This window comes from Quercus robur, chromosome 3 (genome assembly GCF_932294415.1).
Source record: "Quercus robur chromosome 3, dhQueRobu3.1, whole genome shotgun sequence".
Taxonomy (NCBI): Eukaryota; Viridiplantae; Streptophyta; class Magnoliopsida; order Fagales; family Fagaceae; genus Quercus; species Quercus robur.
The window spans coordinates 47,678,049-47,698,930 of NC_065536.1; the positions used below are offsets into that span (position 1 = coordinate 47,678,049).

Genomic DNA, 20,882 nt, shown 5'->3' on the forward strand with positions numbered 1-20,882 from the left:
CGTATTCCCTCCGGAGTAATTATGATGATTCCAACACAAGACCCCATGGCACTCGAAGCACCGTCCACAAACACTTTCCATGGGCGATTCTCTACCTGACAGATCACCTTCCCGTCATTTTTTGGAGAAAACTCTGCAATGAAATTAGCAAGGACCTGGCCCTTTATCGAGCTTCATGGTCTGTACCGTATGTCAAAGGAACCTAGCCGGGTCCCCCATTTGGCTATTCGACCTGTGAAGTACAATGACTGTAAAGGATAGTCGGTCAGGACGAATACAGTATGAGTGCCCGGGATGTAGAAATTTACTCTGATTCTCGGTTGGTTGTTTATCAATCACCCCTAATGGCGGCGGGAGAGGGTTCCCTTTTTGTTGGGCACCATGACCGGCATCCCAGTTTCTAGAGTCTACTACGACCTTTTCAAATATCTTGCCTTCACCAATTGCCCTAGGTGATCTTTTAATACCCGGCACTGCTCAGTGGTGTGTCCCTTATCCTTGTGGTATGTGTAATACAAATTTTGATTCCTTCGAGATAGGTCACACCCCATCTTGTTTGGCCACTTGAAGAACAATTTGTTCTTGATCCGGTCTATGATCTTGTGTACCTACTCCTTGAACGCCACGTTCACCCCCCCCCCCATTTGTGCTTCCAGTTCCTGCATCTTAAAATCCTTCCTTGATCTTGGGGGAAAAACACCTTGCCGAGAATGATTCAGCAATGGGGTCTTGCCCTTATTCAGTTATTCTGCAGCTGATCGTCTTCGAGGCATTTATACTTCTTCATACGCCTCATAAGTAGTCTCATATCCTCAGGAGGTCTTTTCGTCAACGACTCCCGTAGTTCAGAGTCCTCGGGCAGCCCCATTCTGAAAGTGCTTGCTACAATCTTCTTATTACCCCCACCAATTTTGTTATATAGCTCCCAATACTGGTCGGCATAACTCTGAAGGGTTTCACCGACCCTCATCTTTATGGATAGCAATGCGTCCACCGATTGTGGCACCTAGCTGCATGTCACAAATCAAGCACCGAATTCTTGGATTAGTTCGGCAAAACTGTGAATGGAACATTTTCGCAACCCATAAAATCGTCTCAACGTCGTGGGGCCGAGACTTGAGGGAAACACCTTACACATTAGCACATTGTTATGTGTGTGCAAAGACATCATGTGGATATAATGACTGATGTGCTCTACCGGGTCCGATTTCCCATCGTAGGAGTTGAATGGTGGCTGTGTAAATCTGCTTGGCATAAGGGCCCGTTCAATTTTGTTTGGGAACGGCGACCAAGCTGATCTTTATAAGGTTCGGCTCATAGCGTCCATAGCGGCGTTGTAGGGTTGTCGCTCCTCTAGGGAATCCGAACCTCAGACAGCATATCCATGTGAACATGAATGGGCCCGACGTTGATGCGACTCTCGAGAATGGGAGCGATTCCTGCGTCGGTGTGATTCTCGGGAAAGGGAACGATCCCAGCATTGACGGGAACCAAACCGGCTGGATCCCTCCTCACCTCGATTTCCCTTGCTACCATCCCTCCAATCTCGGTTATCTCGATCCCTTCTCTAGCGCCAACCTCTTGCCTCCAACTCCAAATCCCTCACCAGTCTGTGCAACTGCTCCAACTTCTGGTCTTTCTCGTCAAATTACCCGTGCCCTGAGGCACCTGACATTGTTCAGTGAGTTTGGTCCGACCCCTCCCCAAGGCCAGACTCTTCCTCTCTTCGCTCGAGCTCTTTATCCTCACGTCTCTTTTGTCTTCTCTCCCGCCATGTGGAGTCCCGAGAAGACCCCACAGATTCACTCTCGGCGTGGCCTCTCAAACGTCCTTTAGACATTTTCCCATGCGTGAGTCTCAGTCGAACCACAACTTTGTTGGATAGCCCCACGGTGGGCGCCAATTGTGCGCGCCAGAAGTGAGACTGTTGGGCCTAACCTCACTTGGGCTCACAACTTATTTGTAATGTAGGTTTAGGATTACCTACTTCGGGTTGTTCTCGGCACATAGACTCAACGAAGCTGCTCCTGTCTCTTCCTGAATCACTCTTTTTCTCTACTCTCTATTTTCTTGAGAACCTTTTAACAACCATTTCCTTTCCCCAACTTCTCATATTTATAGCTCTAAATTAGTGGAGAGATCATTATTACTGCCATAGTTAGTGCAATTGGAGGTCCAATATCATCAGTTGTAAGTGGATGGTTAGGTGGGAGTGGAATGTGGTGAAAGTGGCCTTGGAACTTGGTTCCAACTCTACCAGGCATGCCTGACAACAGTGTTTCTTGGGCACTGCCGAGCACGCTATGGATGGTGTATCTAGACGTTATTCTTTCTTTAGTGTTCGGGAATGATTTGCCGATCAAGAATCATGTGATAAAACTTGGGCCTGCAGTTGGTGTGGGTTCAGACTGGAGTTTTGGGTAGAAAGGGATTGGGGCCATGGGCCATGCTGCTGGGCTAGAATTCAAGGCCCAAACGGATCTGGGTACCTTGGTGCCGTACAACAGTGATATGTAATGTGCCTTAATCGGACAATTAGATTGGAAAATATAGGAAAATCAAGTTTCAACAGCTAATATGCATTTACCTGATTGAGACTAAGCTGTGTGGATTTTCGCTAATTAATTTTGATTGGAAACTAAAATGGCTAATTAAAATTAATTGAGTGAAAATTTGTGATTAGTTGAGTCCTTATTTATTTATGTGAATTAGTGCATTGAATCAAAATTGGTTATCAAACACTAAGTGATAATGTGATTTTTTTTTTAATCAATTATCTCAAGAAAAATCATTTTTAAACATCATAATTATCATTCCAAGATATCCAACATCATGAACATCACAATTGTTTAAAACAGTTTTCTATTTTAATTCTAGTATGTCTTTTTGATCTAAAAACCTCAACATCATTTGCAAGAGCCAAATATGTTGCAACATCAAAACTTTTGTTCAAAATTAAATCTTGTTGCAAATCTCAAAACCTTTTTAAAATCTTATTTAAATTCGGATCTATAGATTAACCTTAATAATCTCCAATTTAATGTTATATCTAGGAATTCATTTGTTGACGTAAACTCAAAGTGTTGCTTTCATATGCTCAATTACAACTTTAATTTCAAAATAAAATAAATTTCAATTTCCAATATTCCAGTTTCAATTTGATGCAATGCATTATATGTCTCAAGTGCTATGCCATGTTTGTTTGAAGGGAAACGTAATGGGCCGTAATCTAGAACACCAATTTTTACCAAATAGGATAGATGCCTAACACATTTTCACCTTGTAATTTAGTCCCCGAATCTAGTTCTAGGGTTTTAGATTAGTGCTAATTCAATGCAACTTTTTTACTTTGATATACAGAATGTAACTAGGACTCAAAGTCTCGTACTTTCTTTAAAATGTAACCAAGGCGCAAAGCTTTAAAATTTCTATCAAATTTTCAATTATTCAATGAAATCCAAATATTCAATTCAATTTATTAAACAAGTCTAAAATTAAAGTTAAAGCCTAACTTTGTTTATAAACAAACAAATATGAATGAGTTTTTTATCAAGTCAAATCCAAGCTATTTATGAATGACTTGGTTTATTTTATTTACTGTTTCACTTCAAAGTTACTCCTAAAGACATTAGGAAGTGCCAACTTAACCGATGAGTTATCAACTTCTAGTAAAAAAATTTCTAAAAAAAAAAAAAAAAAAAAAAATTCTAGTAAATAATTGTCTTCTCGTATTTTGATAGTTGTAAATTTAACCGGGTTAGAAGAAATAACAATGATGTGGATTATAATTTATGTATATGGGTTTATTTATTATCAACGTATATGTTGGGTGTCTATTGTCTTAGTATTTTCCATATCGCTAGATCTTGGGAAAGGATCTCTCTAATTTTATGTTAATTCTTAATGAAATTGTATTATTATTGAAAAAAAAAAATGACAAAGCTTGAGCATAAGCAATGAGTTATGTGGATGTCGATTATGGATTACGGGCTTATGTTTGTTGGTGGCCGAATATGCTGGAACTCTTACAGGATTTTGTTGTTCGATGCTTCTATCTAGCACAAGGCCATTCGTCTTAGGGTGAGTTTGGTTCAGCTTTTTGAAAAAGTGCATAATGAAAAAGTAGATTTTTGTAAAAGTGCATAATGAAAAAGTGGAGTTTCAAAAAGCTGAGTGTTTGGTAAAAATTGTTAAAAAGTGCATAATGAAAAAGCTGAGTGTTTGGCTAGCACTTATAAAAGTGGCTTTTTGAGGGGTAAATGACCAAAAAGGACAATGTATATATAAGGGAATTTATTTCATACTTTTTTTTTTTTTTTATGTGAGATTGTTTCATACCTAAATCAATTACTTCATCATACTTAAATCAATTTTTCTCTTTCTAAAAAAATTATTTTTTTCTTACCAATATTAGCTAATAATAACCTACTACTTAAGATTTATTGTGAAAGTATTGTAAAAATATTGTGATAAAAATTGATACTAATTTTAATTTGAACGTACTATTAAAATTATTTTTTTCTCTTTCTAAAACAATTATTTTTTCTCACAAGTGTTAGCTAATAATAACCTACTACTTATTATTTATTGTGAAAATATTGTGATAATATTTCCTTCTTTTTCATTTTTTTTCTCCTCCACTCACTTACCGCATTTTCTTCTTTTTTTTCTTCTTTTTTTCCCTCTTTTTTTCCAGTCCACACACGTACCCACTCTTGTCCTTTATTTCCTTCTTTCCTTTCTTTTTCTATTATATCTCTTCTCCAAGTTCCAGAACTCTCCAAGTTCCAGAACGTCCCAAAGAGTTCTCCATCTTCCTCTCTTTTTTTTTTTTTTTTTTTTTTTTTTTCAATCCTTCTTTCCTCCTTTCTTTATTCCTTCCTTGCCATTTCTCCAAAACACCAGAACATCTTCTTCGTCTCTTTTTTTTTTTTTTTTTTCCTTTTTTAATCCTTCTTTCCACCTTTCTTTATTCCTTCCCTGCCATTTCTCCAAACACCAAAACATTCTCCTTCTTCGTGGCTGAGAGGGAAGGGCTTGGAGATCGAAAATGGGGTCGGAGTCAGAGTCATCCGGGTTTGATTGGGTGGTGTTCGCCGATTTGATCGAACCCAGAGCTCGGTGTTTTTGACGCTTCGACTTCGATTTTGTCCTGTAATTCTCTATGCTATATTCTGATTTTTTTTTTTTTTTTTTTTTTTTTTTTTTTTTTTTTTTTTTTTTTTTTTTTTTTGCATTTTGAGGAATCCTAATTTGCAAGGGATTGATTTTTTTTTTTTTTCCTTAGCTGATTTGGGAATTTGTTATAGATTTTTTTGTGTTTGGATTTGGGAATTTGTTATAGATTTTTTTGTGTTTGGATATGGAAATTTGTTGGGAGAGCAGAGAGATGAGATGAGAGCTGATGATTTATCAAGGGTAATTTGGTTATTTTTGAAAGAGCCCAACGGATCAATTTGAAAACGCGCATGAGCTTTTTGTTTATGGACCTCCAGAGCTCCATAAACTCAAACGCGCGTTTCTTCACAAATCTAAAACGCAACTTTTTTCCAAAAAGTTGCGTTTATTACTTACCAAACACTATTTTTGGGCTGGCTTTTTTGAAAACACGCGTTTTGGGCCTCAAACGCTGAACCAAACGGGCACTTAGAGGACTCGTTACTGTCCATTTTGGTTTAGCTTTTTGGGCCCAAAAAGCACGTTAGCCAACCCACAAAGCCATTTGTCTTTGAGGCCTTGTTAACTATCCATTCTTCAGCTTTTTGGGCCCATAAAGCACATTAGCCAACCCAAAAAGGTGAAATTGTGTGTTTTGGTGAAAAATTTTAAACAAGTGTCCCTAAACGTGTTTTCTTACATTTTTGTGTGGCACCTGCCAAGCGGCAATTGCAAAAAGCAACAATCGCTTTAGTCGAAACTAAAATATTGCCATTGAAAAACTGTCCGCTTCTCCTAAATTTACCCTCAGTTTTTCTGTAAAACCCAACTTCACCCTTTATTATTCTAAAGATAAAACGCACTTTAATTTCAGCTAATCTCGCATCTCACTCCTCTATGCTTGTCAAAGGCAACGACAGAGCACACCTGGTGACACAAAAAAAAAAAAAAAGAGATTAACACTCAGCTTTTTTAATTTTACTATCTTTATCAAATACTTTTTTTTTAATCAGCTTGCATGATGCTACATTCATAATGCAATTCACTTGGCAGAAAATCACCGTGCAAGAATAAAACCTACTGATATGGATATCACAATATCAAAGAAATCCTTTATTTGATGGATATATCTTTGTAGAAAATTCACACTACTGCGAATGCCTCTAATATGTTAACAAAACCCATGTTTTAGATAACTTTATAAGGGGTATGTGAAAGCATTAGAGGAGGGAGTGGCAATGGTATTAACTATTGAGCCTCTACCAAACAAATAGCTCCTTTGCTTGCCTAAATCCACTTTCGGAACCCAGTCACGTTCCAAATGCTAGCTGGTATTAACTAGGCCATGCATTGCATATTAAGAAACATGCAATCTTGTGTTTTTTTTTTTTTTTGCTGAATAAGAAACATACAATCTTGATCAAGAAAAGAATGGCTCACTAATAAGCTTGGCAATGATCACGAGTCTTGCTGTCATAATCATACATACAAGTAGCATATAATTATATATTGTCGTGTTATTTGATAAGAAAATAAATACTGATTTTGCATTGCTGAGAAATTCTTGAACCTTACTAGGAAGTGGAAAAGCACTAATCTGCCTTCTTGAATATAGTTTTGTTCCTTCCCAAAACTATATTCATACTACATGGGACCAAGCAAGAAAAGCACTAATCTGCCTTCTTATTATCTGTTGGCTGGGATTTGTTAATAACTGCAGAACGCTTGTCTTCCGCAGTCTTGGCATGAATCTCATCCCTTTCCCTAAAATACCTCTCAAAGGCCCTTGGAAGGAATCGTGGAATCAAAAACCCGAACAGGTTGATTGAGAAATACACTAGATTGGCAACTGCAAGGCTCCTCCCGAACCAAAACCAAGCAATGTTCTACACCACCAACACAAAATCAATCAGATCATTAACTCATAAAAGAGTAAATAAATTTAATGAGAAGTAGTTCCTCTTGAAAAAAAAGTTGGAATTTGGTTTTAAGGAGTAAGCTTTGAGGTTGGAGTTGAAATTGGGAGCTTTTAGGGGGAAAAAAATATTCAATTCATTGTTCACACTTCATGAATCCATAATTTTGAAACACTATTTAATATAATTTACAAAAACTCAAGCTTTACAAGCACAAATACTTTCTGCTGACCATTGATATGGTTTATTGGCACTTAGTACCTAGTGGCTGAAGAGGATGGGAGGGGTTTGAGTAGTAGCTAGTGTAGACAATTCTAAGCAATAAGCTCCAATAATAATAATAAATAAATAAATCAATTAATTAAAGTACTAATATATTCTACTTCCTAGAGCAACGCCAAAATGCCAAATGGCACAAATTTACAAAATAGGATAGAGAGAATTGATTTCATAGTTAAAATTTTATCTCTTAGAATATCTCAATAGAACCATTTCAAATAAGGAGTATTGAGAAACAAAAATTACCTTAAGTTGGGCATTTGCAGGCAGTGTTTTGTTAACCCACACGTCCTTTATCCAATCAATGATTACAAAGACCCTCCGAACTGTATAGAGCAATGGAACCAATGCTCTCACTGGTGGTGAAAACAAAGACAACCCACTAATTATGTTCTCAGTGAGTATCTGAAAAGAGAGTAAGAACAAGTGAGGTGTTGCTGATCGAACTGCATGTTCATCTCCTCTAGCAAACCCACCCAAAACGTATGCCAGGGGCAAGAAAAGCCCTATTGTGGTTCCCACAACCACATAGAACCTAAAGAATCTGCTTCCCTGGAAAATTTCCTGTGATCCAGAGCTGACACTACCATGGGCAGGGAAGACCAACCGAGAGAGAACTAGAAGATAGGCAGAGGCAAAGGCAGGAAAGACTAAATCAAGAAGTGGGACAAGACCACTAGCTGAGAAAACCATGATAAAGGCTACGAGCTGGAGCTCTATTACACGCAGTGATCCCATTACACCACCCATCACAGACTGTTGCTGCTGCTGAGAAATTGGCTTTTGTTGGGGTTTTGTTGTTTCAGAAGTGGTGGTTTTGTCAGGCTCCGATCGAGGAGCCATAGAGAGAGTTACACCCGACATTTTCTAATTCCTTGGCTTAAGTGTATTGTTGTTGTTTCTTGCTTGATTGATTTGGCTGCTTTCTGGGATTCAAGACTTGGAATCTTCTTCTTGTTATTGAAACCTGAGAATAAAATTTTGCTTGCAATATTATTATGCTACTGATGTACATGGATGATAATAAGATTAAAAACAAGAGTTGGTACAAGCACAATATGGGATTGAAAAAGAAAATGTCCTAATTGTTTAAAACAAGGATATTATTTCAACAGGCAAAAATTAGGGTTGATTTATGACTCATAAAAATGGAAGCCACCATGAATGGGTCAAGTTGGAGACACAATTAAAGGTGCCAACCAATCGTGTCTAAAAATTGACTAACCCCACGTAAGAATTGGCATCTATTACTGATACTAGACAAAATTTAAAAAGAAGGAATGTGATCCAAACAATAGTTTTTTTTTTTTTTTTTTTGAGAAGGATGATCCAATCAATAGTTGTTAACAAAAGGGTACAACACTTACATCAAGAATGCTACATCAACATCATACTAATCAAGCAAGAAATTCTTCTCAAAAAAAAAAAAAAAAAAAATCAAGCAAGAAATTTAGTGACTGTAAAAACAAAAGGCAACCAGAAGAATGAACATATATATGTATTAAAATTATACCCACTAGCTTTAACAAAAAGAAATTATTACCTTTGTTTAGGGGCAAATAGATAGAAATTTAGAAATAGAAAGAAATTTAGACCCAATAGAACCAAAAACGAAAAAATAGATCTTACAGATGCAGTGTAAGAACATGTATGATTCATTCAACATCGAAAGCCCCGAAAGAAAAGATAAGAAACAGTCATGGGAGAGGATTTGCGTTAAAAATAACACAGCGGGTGGTGACTACTGCTTTGGATATTTGAACGTGGGGCTATAGTGGGGTGACACGTGGGTGACACTCTACGTGGGGAAATTATGGTCCCACACGTGCAACTTCTACGGCTATGTGCCACGTTGGGCTTTTCACGTTCTCTTTTGGTCTCTGCTATAGATTGTACAACAATAATGCACTAACACAATTAAAAAAAAAATCACAACTTTTAAAGCAATTGATAGATAAAAAAAAATATGGGCGAATGAGTATTAGTTATGTCCACCACAAACAATCAACTACTCCAAAATTCAAATAATTATAGTATGAATTTGTTATTAGAATCAAAATCACAATTATTGAAGTGGTCAACTATGGACATATGACTAATATAAAATGGATATGATTAATAAACTATTTTATAAAAATTTTAATATCACTTTTATAGAAAAGAAAAAAAAAATCTATTAAAGAATCAATTACTTCTTTTTTCTGTAATTTTTTATTTTAAAAAAATACTTCTTAAACCAATATTTTTAGAGTATCTGTTAACTTTTCTCATATAAAAAACATGAGTCCATGAGTATTAATTATGTCCATCTCTAATAATCAACTACATCATACATCTTCTCCAAAAAATAAAAATTACTACATCAAATAATTATGAAATTTGTTATGAGAAAAAAGGTTGTGACCGTAAATGTATAATTACTCATTTTTTTAATGAAAATAATTACTCCTAATTCCTGAGTATGCATGAGAAGTATTAATGCCCAATTAAACGATAAGCATTTCCATCAACTGAGAGACACGAGGCCTGAATATTGTGACCAGCCCTCAAAAAAAAAAAAAAAAAAAAAAAACAATAATAGTGACCTAATCCTAGGCTATAGGAGTAGACTAGTCCTAAAGCTCATTTATACTATTATTTAAAGGGTTTCCCCTGTTTGGTATAGACATTTCCTTAGTTCAAAAATATACATATTCCCTTAAGTTAAGTACAGAAAAAATTAAAGGATAATTTGTAAAAATACATCTTTTAGCTCTTGCAAAAATATTGCCTATAAAATAGGATTGAAATGCCCCAACTACCCACGGTCATAGTTGTCAAAATGTGAATCGATTTTTAATTTTTCCGTATCGTGTATTGTAAAATACACAAACACTTAATAAAATTTATAAAAAATTATAAATATACATATATAAAGGGAATATTCATTATAAATTTGGAATATATTCAACTAATGACTAATTTATTTATCACTTATGTAATAATATTTGTTGAGGACAAATTTTTCACGCCACATGGTTTTATTTCATTGGCAACCCGCACCACATCAATATTATCATGGATTTTGGAAAATCTACTTTAAAACCCAAAAAAGCCTATATTTACACAAAATGATGCCAAAGCCCACAGTCCAAAACCCATGGCGAAATTATCTCAACAAAGCCCATGGTTCAAGCTCATGACACATCATTTCATTTTCGGCTCATGATCCAAGCTCATGAGTCTCATCGAGGGGATTTTGGGAGTCATGGTTTGAAGGGCCAAGAAATATGTTCAGTAAAACTCTAGCGGTTTAAAGTTGATAAAGGAAAACATGTTGCTTGGCATGTCTTCCCCAATTCCTTGAACTCTAACAGACCAGTGTGCAATAGGTAGCATCTGGTAAGCTTCTTATATCATATAATACTTAAGATAATAAAATTCTTCATGCTCTTTACATAAAAATTAATGTTCATCGTATAATATAAGTTTAAAAATGTAATTATATTATTTCATATAAATTATATTATTATTTTCATTTAAATCAATCACAAGCACATGGCTAAATCTATATTAATATCTCATATTTAGCATTAAATGCTCTCCAAGATTTGGTTAAAACATAAAGAGACCATAATTACATCTCTAAACTTCGTCAAATATCAACCAACTAGTTTATTACTTACCAAAATTATATTGTAATAAAGCCATAGACTAAACATGTAACCTTCCAAAAGAGGAAACTTAGCCAAAAATACTAGCAACAGTTCTAGCATAAACTACCTTAACTCTAACAGAAGCTGCAATAGCTCCAGTAGAAACTACAACAACTCCAGTAGAAGCTGTAGTAACTCTAGCAGCAACTACAATAGCTTTAGCAGCAACTGCAATAGCTCCAGTAGCAACTTAGGTAGTTGACACATGTTCTAAAATGACATCACTTGCCCATTAATGGTCAATCCCAGCAACTACCTGCTATACCAAAAGAAGTAAGGATCCCATAAAAGAAATCCTACCATTTTAAGCCAAATTTTTAGCCTCTAGCTGCAATACCACAAATAGAAGGATCTCATAAAAGATATCATACCATTTTCAGCCAACACCATGAATTTAATGCTAAATATTTTCCTCTAGCAGAAGATGTCATTTAGATGACATCATCCAGCAATGTCAGGTACTGCAGTAGCTACTGCTGTAGAACTGACAGTTGTAATAGCAACTCCAACAGCATTAAAGGCTCAAAATTTCTTCTTTTAGCTAAAACAAAAAAAAACCAACTAAGTAAGTCACTTGTTTTGCCAAAAACCTTTCCTTATTTGCTAATTTTCCCTTCAACTAATTCAAACTTAGTTACATACTTGGCTCTATATAAAGAGGACTAAGCAACACACAACTCACGGGATCATTATACACCATCCATTTCTCTCTCACACTCTTGTTCTGAAACTTCATCATCTTGCTACCCATATCTCTAAACATTTCCTTACTCCTCCATCTCTCTTACAAAATCTCTCTTCTTAGATAAAAACACAACACACATATTACAACACTACTACCCATCTCTCCCACACTTAATAATCTGAAATATCATCATTTTGATGCCCATAAACACATCTCCATCTCTTTCTCTATTTCTCTAACAATACCTCTCTTCTTAGAAAGCAACATAACCCATGACATAACACAAAAAACCACTCCAGCAGCAACTATAAGCTCATGTATTTATTATATTTAACCTTCATATTATCTATCTCACACTTCCATATATTTTATAAACACATTCCTCACAAACTATCCATACATACTTCTCACATATATTTATTTCTTATATATCTTACAAACACCATATCTTACAAAACATATATATTTCTTACAATCTCCATACATCTTAAAAGATACAAAATACCCATCCAAGAACATAATATTAAAAGCCCTTCTCATAGAAGGCAATATCACTTATATCTTACTAAAAACTAAAAGAGCATCATCAAGGGAAATTTCATTTAAGTGCATGATAATGGGGACAAATTTAACCAACCTTTGCACACGGCTGGAAATATTCTCTCTCCCTCCAGTTGCACCCATTTTTCCCCTTTAATCATGAAGTCACCATGAAAGGACTCACAATATCATACTACATCGCTAGACTCATTTTACCATGCTGCTGAAATGTTATAAGTCCACTGATGTTATACAGTTGGAGACAAAATCTATGAAGATAAGTTATTATATCTTTATTGAATATATTTACATTATTGAATATATTTTATTTTATTATCATTATACCGTTGTACTTATATTATTATGCTGCTGGAATGTTATCAGCTCACCAATGCTATACGATTGGAGCCACAAATCATATAAAGAATAAAGTAATGCTAGATGACTAGAGTTAGAAACATACAAGATAAGTCAATGCTTCTCTATCTCCAAGATTACATTATTAAGTATACGTTAACTCATCATTATTGCACTGCTGGATGCAAACTACTTTAATATTATCTCGTTATTTAATAAACATGGATTCACTAATGCTTCATTAATAAATATGTATATTAATAAATTGAATTCATCTCACTACCAGACTTATATCATTTGGACATAAACCACCGTTGGACAATTATCATTTGGACTTGAACCACCGCTGGACATATATTATTCAGACATATACTACTGATCGACATATATTATTTGGACATGAACTATAACTGGATATAAACTACATGACATATATTATTTGGACATGAACCACTACTGGATATATATTATTTGGACATAAACTATTTGACATACATTATTTGGACATAGACCATTGCTGGACATACCTTATTATGTTGAACATGAACCATAAACCGTAGCTGGATATGGACTATTTTGGACCCATCCCATTGTTGGACATATGATACTTAATTAATTATAATATTGGACATCACTTAACACACATAACAATAATGTTCAACTTGTCATTTAATCAAAGCTATTCAATTAAACATATTATTTATTTATTTCAACCATTATCATGATTTTTAGACTTTGGGCTTTATCTATTTTGTAGGCTTAAAAATGCACCAGAAGCCATTGATCTATGCGGCCCAATGTTGAGTTCCGGATTGAACTCCCCAAAACAAATCCGGATTTAGCAAAGTGACACCTCCAGCGAAAGACACATGGCTACGCACAAAAACTGCCTCCAACAATATTTAACAAACTAACTAAATAAATCAAACTAGCATTTTGTTCATAACATACACATTCAAATTACTTAAATTCAAAAGTGATAATATATTACAAATGACTCAAAAATAATAATTTATTTTCATCAAATTGCCTAATCAACCTCATCAAAGTCAACGCTATCATCATGTTTATAATTTTGCAAATTTATTTCTTCATTAAAAATTTTTTCATCATTATTCGTCATTAACATTTACTATCTCTTGTTCTTTTTATTTTAATAATTTTTCTATAATTTTTTTTTTTTTGGCTTTCTAGTTTCTTGGACTTATAACAATAACGATAAAAAAAAATTAAATAAATTTTTAAATATTAAGGTGAAAGGTAAATGTGTACTGTATAGTCCAATTGCAGGAGAGAGGGAAAAAAAACTTATGAATATGTTATTTTAGTAGGCTAAATTAAGTAAACTAATAATTTATTACTAAAAACAAGTCTAACAACTTGTTATATTTAAATAAAAGTACAAATTTTCACAAAAAATCTCATTTTAAAGTATTTGTCTATATATATTGTACGATATGTATAATTTTACAATATGATACGATTTATACGATACGCACACTATATCATACGATTTATAAGCATTTACGATATGCCGATACGATACAAAATTTTTTACATACAATACAATACATATCACATATCATACGATACTGACAACTATGCCCACAGTTCCTATCAAAAAAACAATTCAAAAAAAAAAAAAGAAAAAAAAAAAAAAAAACCCACATATAATTCAAAACATATAGCCAACCAGTTATCCAAACTCAATCTTACCACCTCCACCTCTATCAAAAAATGAAAACTCATTCTTACCCACAAGGCCACAATCAAACGGTTTCTAAAATTTTACTCCCCATTTCTCTTTTCAGACCACAACCATGGCAATCCACAGCCATACAGCCACACAGACAACAACTCTTTGCTCAGAGGTTTTTCCTCTAAAAAGGTTTGGTATAGTTTCTTTTATAGAGAATTTTTTTGGTTTAGTTGGATTTGATTAGTGGGTTTGATTGTTTGGTGGGTGAAAAATAAACTGAGGTTGTGGAATTGAGAAAGAAAGAGTTCCATAGTAGAGAGTATCATCTATACTATTCAACTAGCAGTATCATCTATAGATAAGGATGGCAAGATGAGATGTTTGGGAATTAAAATCATCAATATTTTTCCTTTCAACCTTCTCATTTTTTTTTCCTAATGGTGTAATATTATGCAAAATTGAAATGAATGACACAGATAAGAAATCAGGGAAAGGAGAAGAGAATTGTGAAGGCGTCACATTTGAACGCAAGGTTGAAAAGGTTAGCCTATTGCCTCACCCTTTTGAATTAATTTTGTTTAAGAATTATCAATTACTATCTTTTTCTTAATTTTCCCTTTTTGTATACATTGCTGGGTTTTGAAATTATGCCTTTTTCTTCTCTTATTTGTTCTGTTATCTGTTCTATTGACATATGTTACAACGTTTCATCTAGATCAAATTGTTTTTTTTGTAGGATGGAAAAACCCCTCATTGGAGGGACCATTTGGGTTTGTTATGTGTTTAAGCATCTCACTTCCAATTTTATTTGAGAGTTTTTAAATAATGTTTGCAGTTAGTTTTTGTAGTTCCTAAATAATTATGATTGGAAAAACCTATAGTTTTTAACATAAATCCATCTGGTATAGTTGCTGAAGATGGTTTGAGAGGTTTGTTCTTTTTCTATTTGATACAGTGCTTCACTTGCACCCTTTCCCCTCCATTGTGGATTTTAATCAATTGTTGGGTGCCATTGCAAGAATGAAGCACTCTGAAGTAATTAATCAAATTAGAGATATGGAATCATTAGGGATTGCTCCCAATATCTTTGGCTGGAACAGTAGCAGATAGCAGTGGTACCTTGGTTTCTAGGCTTGATTGTGTTGCAGTTGATCTGTTCTTTCTTCCATTGTGGATCAACTTTCAATGCGTAGATACATTCAAATGCTTTTCCATGTTAGCGAATGCTCAGATTTTTAGTGTGCATTTCAGGGTTATTGATAAATGATAATAGTAAGGAATATCTTGATTTCTCATTCATTTTTGCAGGAAAACCTATGGAACCCATGGTATTTCAGGGAGAAAAAAAAAATTAATGGAATAAGCATCAACGTTGAAGCTGTTATGGCATTCTGATGAAATTTTCTTTGCACTTGCACGGAAGCCTTTAGTAAGTAATGGGTTTCTTCACAAAAATCTATTAAGGGGAAGCTAAATCAAGGCTTCATTGAATGTATAAGTTGGCAAGGTATTCTTTTAGTGTCAGATTGAAGATCAAAGAATAAATGATTGGAAGGGTCAAGTTTCATTTGCAAAGATCAAGAAGGCAAAGGGATCATAGCTGGCTACGATATTTGGGAAACTCTGGACAAGGTGGCAATTAATTGTTTGGCTGTTAAAGCTCTCGAATAGTAAGAAACAAAGGATTTATAAAGATCATTATTCTTCTAGGTAATGCTTAAGTAGAGGCCTTATATCAAAACACAAGGGTTCCTAGATAGCTTACTCAACATAGGCTGGCAAATGGAAGGAATATGGTTTAGAATGGCTGATAAGAGAGTGCTTAAGAAAGCAAATGATCTTGGGTGGTAGAGCACAGACAAGGTTTGAAATTAGGACTACTTGCTCAAATACTATAGCAAAGAAGAGTTAGGTGTTACTAGTATTTCAACACCGAAGTAAAATATAAAAGCTACATATTTTATCATAGCTGCTTGCTCACTCCCAAATGCAGTAGATCATAGCAATATAATTCTTAGAGTACTGAGATCAAACCACAAGGAGTAAGATAAATTCAAAGACAATGTAATCAAACAACAATTTGGATGAATAACAAAAGTAATATTTTTTTGCTTGGTGACTAGTTTAAATCAATATTTTAAATACCAGGGCATTGGGGTATTTTCTTATATCGATATGAAATTCTTTGTGATCTAACAAAATATTTATTTCATAATTTATTGTTCTTAAACAATTAAAAACTTATGATTCAATTGAACCGAGACAATTAAGAATGCATGATAACCTAGATTAATAATCTGGTTCGAATAGTTTTCAGAAAAAACCATTCACTTTAAAACCTTATTTATATTTGAAACTAATATAAATTCATCTAAACAATAAGAAAAACATGATTGAACTTATTGAAAGCATGGCAGAACTAATACATCAAAAGAAATCTAATTGAACAATCAAACATTTTGTTGTCTAAACTCTTAGAAAGACTCACATTGAATATTCATACTATATAGAAGAAATATACCCCCTAGCCCTAACAAAGAGTTTAGGCTGCCATTAGAGAAAAGAAAATACAAGTTTTTTTCTGCCAAATTCGTTCTCCACGCCCTCCCTTCAAACCCCTAACGTAAAAGTGTACAAAGAAAAATAAAACTTTTACTATTTAATTTTCGTCCAGATTTATAGTAGCAACTTGTGAGTTAATTTCAAGCTTCAAAAATTGTGAATTTCGAAAAGCTCAAACCCAGAAAGTTGTATATATTTAAGTCATGATTCCAGCCCATCTAGCCTTGAGTCAATTGGATTTTTGAGGAGAGAGATACACCCAAAATACTGACCAGTGCTCAAATTTGATTTTTCCTTTTTAGATTATGCCTCTTTGATTTCTTTCCTTATTTGAAGCTTCCAAACATGGTAAACAACCCAAACACTCCAGCTGCACCTCCTTAGACATTTAAGTATGGTCCTTTAGCTCCTCTTTAATCTAGTTTGGCCTCCATTCTCTCACAAACTCTTGTGAACTCATTTTTTTTCACACGATTTCCTAAAAATAAAAAATTATATACAATGAATGGAATCTTATTCAAGAAATTATATAAAGATAAATAATAGAAACTAATGCAAATCATAGCTTAATTATACAAATTAAACATAATAATAAGAAGACAATGCCCACATAAATATATAACAAATATATATTTTAAGGTGTTATCAATAGCAAATGACTTTCTCTTTTTAGTTGGGACTGTTGTGTAGCTACATTCTTGCCTTTTATTTTATGCTAAGTTGCTAACTGATGTTGTACTCTTGACTATGAATATTAAAAAAACAAAAAACAAAAAAAAGAGAAAGAAATATAAAAGTGATTGTTGTACAATACTTGCAAACTCGAAAAGGGCTATATGGATTAGGAAAGGGGAAAAATAAATCATTTTTCTAAGAAGTACCTATGCAGAAGATAAGATCATGTGCAAAAGTTATGCCAAATCTTTTTCGGCACACTTTAATAGTGGGTTGGATATTTTAAAAATATGTTTTTGTCCTTAATTTTTTTTTTTTTTTTGCAATATATCTTAATTAATTTTGGATACTAATAATATTGTTGAAACTAAGGAAAAATGGACATGAAGAGTCCTATTTAACTGCCCTACTAACAAATATAGTGCAACTAAGTAAACAACTAAATAGACCCTACTAAAATAATAGTCCTTTACAACACCTTATTTATTTTACACTCCCACTTAACAATATATTAGCCTCATTCCACGCACTCCGCACGTGCATGAGGCTCTTTTTTTTGGGTTTAGTGTTATAATTTTCCAATCATTCTAGTTTGAGATTTATATGTTTGTCTACTAATATTACGCATTTGCAATCTTTTGATACAGTAAAAAGTTTCATGAGACTATCTCCAAAATAGCATTGAAATCATATGTTTGTGTGTGGATTTGTTCTTTTTTTTTTTTTCAATGCTATTTTGGTGTTCATTTTTTGGAGCTAGCCTCATGGAAACTTTTGGTTGTATCAAAAGATTGCAAATGCATAATATTAGTAGACAAACATATAAATCTCAAATTGGAATGATTGGAAAATTATAATACTAAACCCAAAAAAAAAAAAAAAAAAAAAAATGAGGCTAGTATGTATACTATGAAACTGGACTTGTATCTGTGTTTTTGTTCATATCAGGCCATCTACATTCTACGGCCAGACCAATCTGCCATTTATGGGTAACATTTCTCATATTATGGTAAGGGAGCCCCATGATTGAGATCAAGTGTGATGCAATAGCTCTCAATGGCTGAAATTGAGAGTAGAAAAAAAAAAATTTCAATTTCATCCAATTAAATGAAGAGTGAGAAAAAGTTAAAAAGTGAAAGTGGCCAAATTTTCTGAGTAGGGAGGGTGTAATTGTAAAAATGCACCTAATTTGTAAACACATTACTTTAGCATACACTTGGTGCACTGTATTGTAATAATTATTCTTTAGGGATAATTATTTGGTTGTTTGGTTGTATTTTTATTATAAGTAATAGCTATTAATAAAGAACAAGTATTCTTTAAAGAGAAATATTAGGTCCACAACAAATCCTAACTGTAAAAAAAATAGTATGTTGCAAAATATGAATGAACATGCATGAAGTAAAGAAGCATTAAATTTCCTTGTCTCTAAAACTTCAAAGGCCTTTTGTAAAACATTATTATTTTTTTCTTAAAAGCCAATATTTTCAACATAAAGGAGCTTTTTATATGGTTAAATATAACATTGTGAACTTCAAAAAGATTATTCTCTCTCTCTCTCTCTCTCTCTCTCTCTCTCTCTCTCTCTCATATATACACACACATATATATATACATACACACACACACACATATTTATGTTTATGTCTATGGTTACGTTTTTCATGGGCGCACATGATTTTAAAAACTAGAACGGTCAAAGAATAGAAAAGGTGTTCAGTTCCCAATTTTATTTGTTGAATTGCAAGTTTTTACCATTTTTATTGGACTGGTTGAGGATTCGATTCTTAGTTAAACTAATCGGTCTGATTTGATCCAATTTTTACAACCACGGGCACGTGTGCACACACTCACCATTTACCGAATAACATATATTCATTATGTAACTTCAATCCCATATCTCTCGATTAAATATGCAAATGCAATTAACATAATTTGTTAGGCTTTAGTCTCACGACCAATATCCAACATATCTCATATTAAAAAAAAGAAAAAAAAAAGAAAAAAAAAAAGAAAGAAGAGACTTCAAGAATTTTTAGGACATATTTTAATTCTTGAAGTCCCTTTGAACTTGAAGTTCAAAATATGTCCAAAAATCATGTGATATTAGAATTACTCAATTAAAATTTAATATTTAATTTCTATATGGCGATATGGATAGAAGATTCTGGTGTACGATAGTGTGCCCTTTAATCAAGTGGACAGTAATAAATAAAAAGAGAGAGAAAATGCTAGTATTAATTAGGAAATATGGTGTAAATCAATTACATTTAATAATGTATTTTCTATAAAGTGTAACTTTATAAGAGTTACACTAAGTGTAACTTGAACTCCCATATATATATATATATAAAAACAAATACAAATATGTAATAGCACCAGCCAACTGAAGTTTATAAAAGATAAATGAGAACTAATTAATTACATAATAAAATAAAATAAAAACCCTTTTTTACAGTAAATAAAAAGGAATATAACATTAAGTAATCTATCTCATGCTTTGATATTAAGTATAACTTTAGGATATATAGAGGACAATATCAAATTTACAATTATTGGCAAGGGTGCGACATTCAGTAGCAAAGAATGGAGGAAAACAATAATAATTACACAGAGGATTGTCCCTCGACTCTCGAGACCCCTTATATTGTTAAAGAAACTGAGGACCAAAATTCTCGTAGTTGATTACTTCTTCTTTATTGGATAATTGGTGCGTCAATAATATTTACATGACATTCTCCAACATGATCAATCCAAACTTGTTTAAGGTAGGGTTTTTTTTTTTTTTGGTTTTTAACTCACATGTCATAAATCTCAACCATTTTAAATAATAATAATAACTAGTCGCTATATTTTGTTATATATTTTCAAAATAATATAATCTTCAGGCCTGGATTCTAAAAAAAAAATCTAGTCGCTATCCCGTGCTAGGCACGAGATAGTTAAATAAAAATTTTATATATTTATTTTCTGAAGTTTTATTTTTTAGAAGAAAAATTACTTGTTTGTAAAAGGAATGAGAATAAAAATTTTGTTCAAAAAAAAAGTTCACACAAGTCAAGAAAAGGTGATGGAATTAAAACAATGGGTGAAAACTTTAAAATTTAATTTTTAGAATAACTCTTAATGTACATATTTGAAAAGGTTCTCAAAATTTGTAATTTCATCTGGACTTTCACTCGAGCCTAAAAAGAGACTCATTTCACAACTTGAATGAATTTCAATTTCCATAGTATATTTGAAAATAAGGATTCAAATATTTAAAGGTTTCTCATTTTTTGTTTAGTTTACAACACTTAAACAATACATTCGGTCAC

The 20,882-nt window shown here is 33.3% G+C and overlaps 1 protein-coding gene and 1 long non-coding RNA gene across 4 annotated transcripts; one reads left to right on the forward strand and one right to left on the reverse strand.

Moving 5' to 3' along the window:
* Positions 1-6,573: 6,573 nt before the first annotated feature.
* Positions 6,574-9,134, reverse strand: LOC126718126 (uncharacterized). 2 transcript variants are annotated; one of them, XM_050420200.1, is made up of 3 exons: positions 8,982-9,134; positions 7,599-8,319; positions 6,574-7,043 (listed from the first exon to the last, which is right to left on the reverse strand). In XM_050420200.1, the coding sequence occupies exons 2-3, from the start codon at positions 8,214-8,216 to the stop codon at positions 6,828-6,830; spliced, it is 834 nt and encodes a 277-aa protein (XP_050276157.1). In that variant the 5' UTR covers positions 8,217-8,319; positions 8,982-9,134; the 3' UTR covers positions 6,574-6,827. The 2 variants fall into 2 exon arrangements, with proteins under 2 accessions (XP_050276157.1, XP_050276158.1); XM_050420201.1 differs by having other exon boundaries at positions 8,896-9,059.
* A 5,211-nt stretch (positions 9,135-14,345) lies between these two features.
* On the forward strand, positions 14,346-16,461 carry LOC126718128 (uncharacterized). 2 transcript variants are annotated; one of them, XR_007652840.1, is made up of 3 exons: positions 14,346-14,517; positions 14,805-14,869; positions 15,637-16,461. It is a non-coding gene; the product is annotated as an uncharacterized LOC126718128 (long non-coding RNA). The 2 variants fall into 2 exon arrangements; XR_007652839.1 differs by having other exon boundaries at positions 14,346-14,869.
* The last annotated feature ends 4,421 nt before the right edge of the window (positions 16,462-20,882 follow it).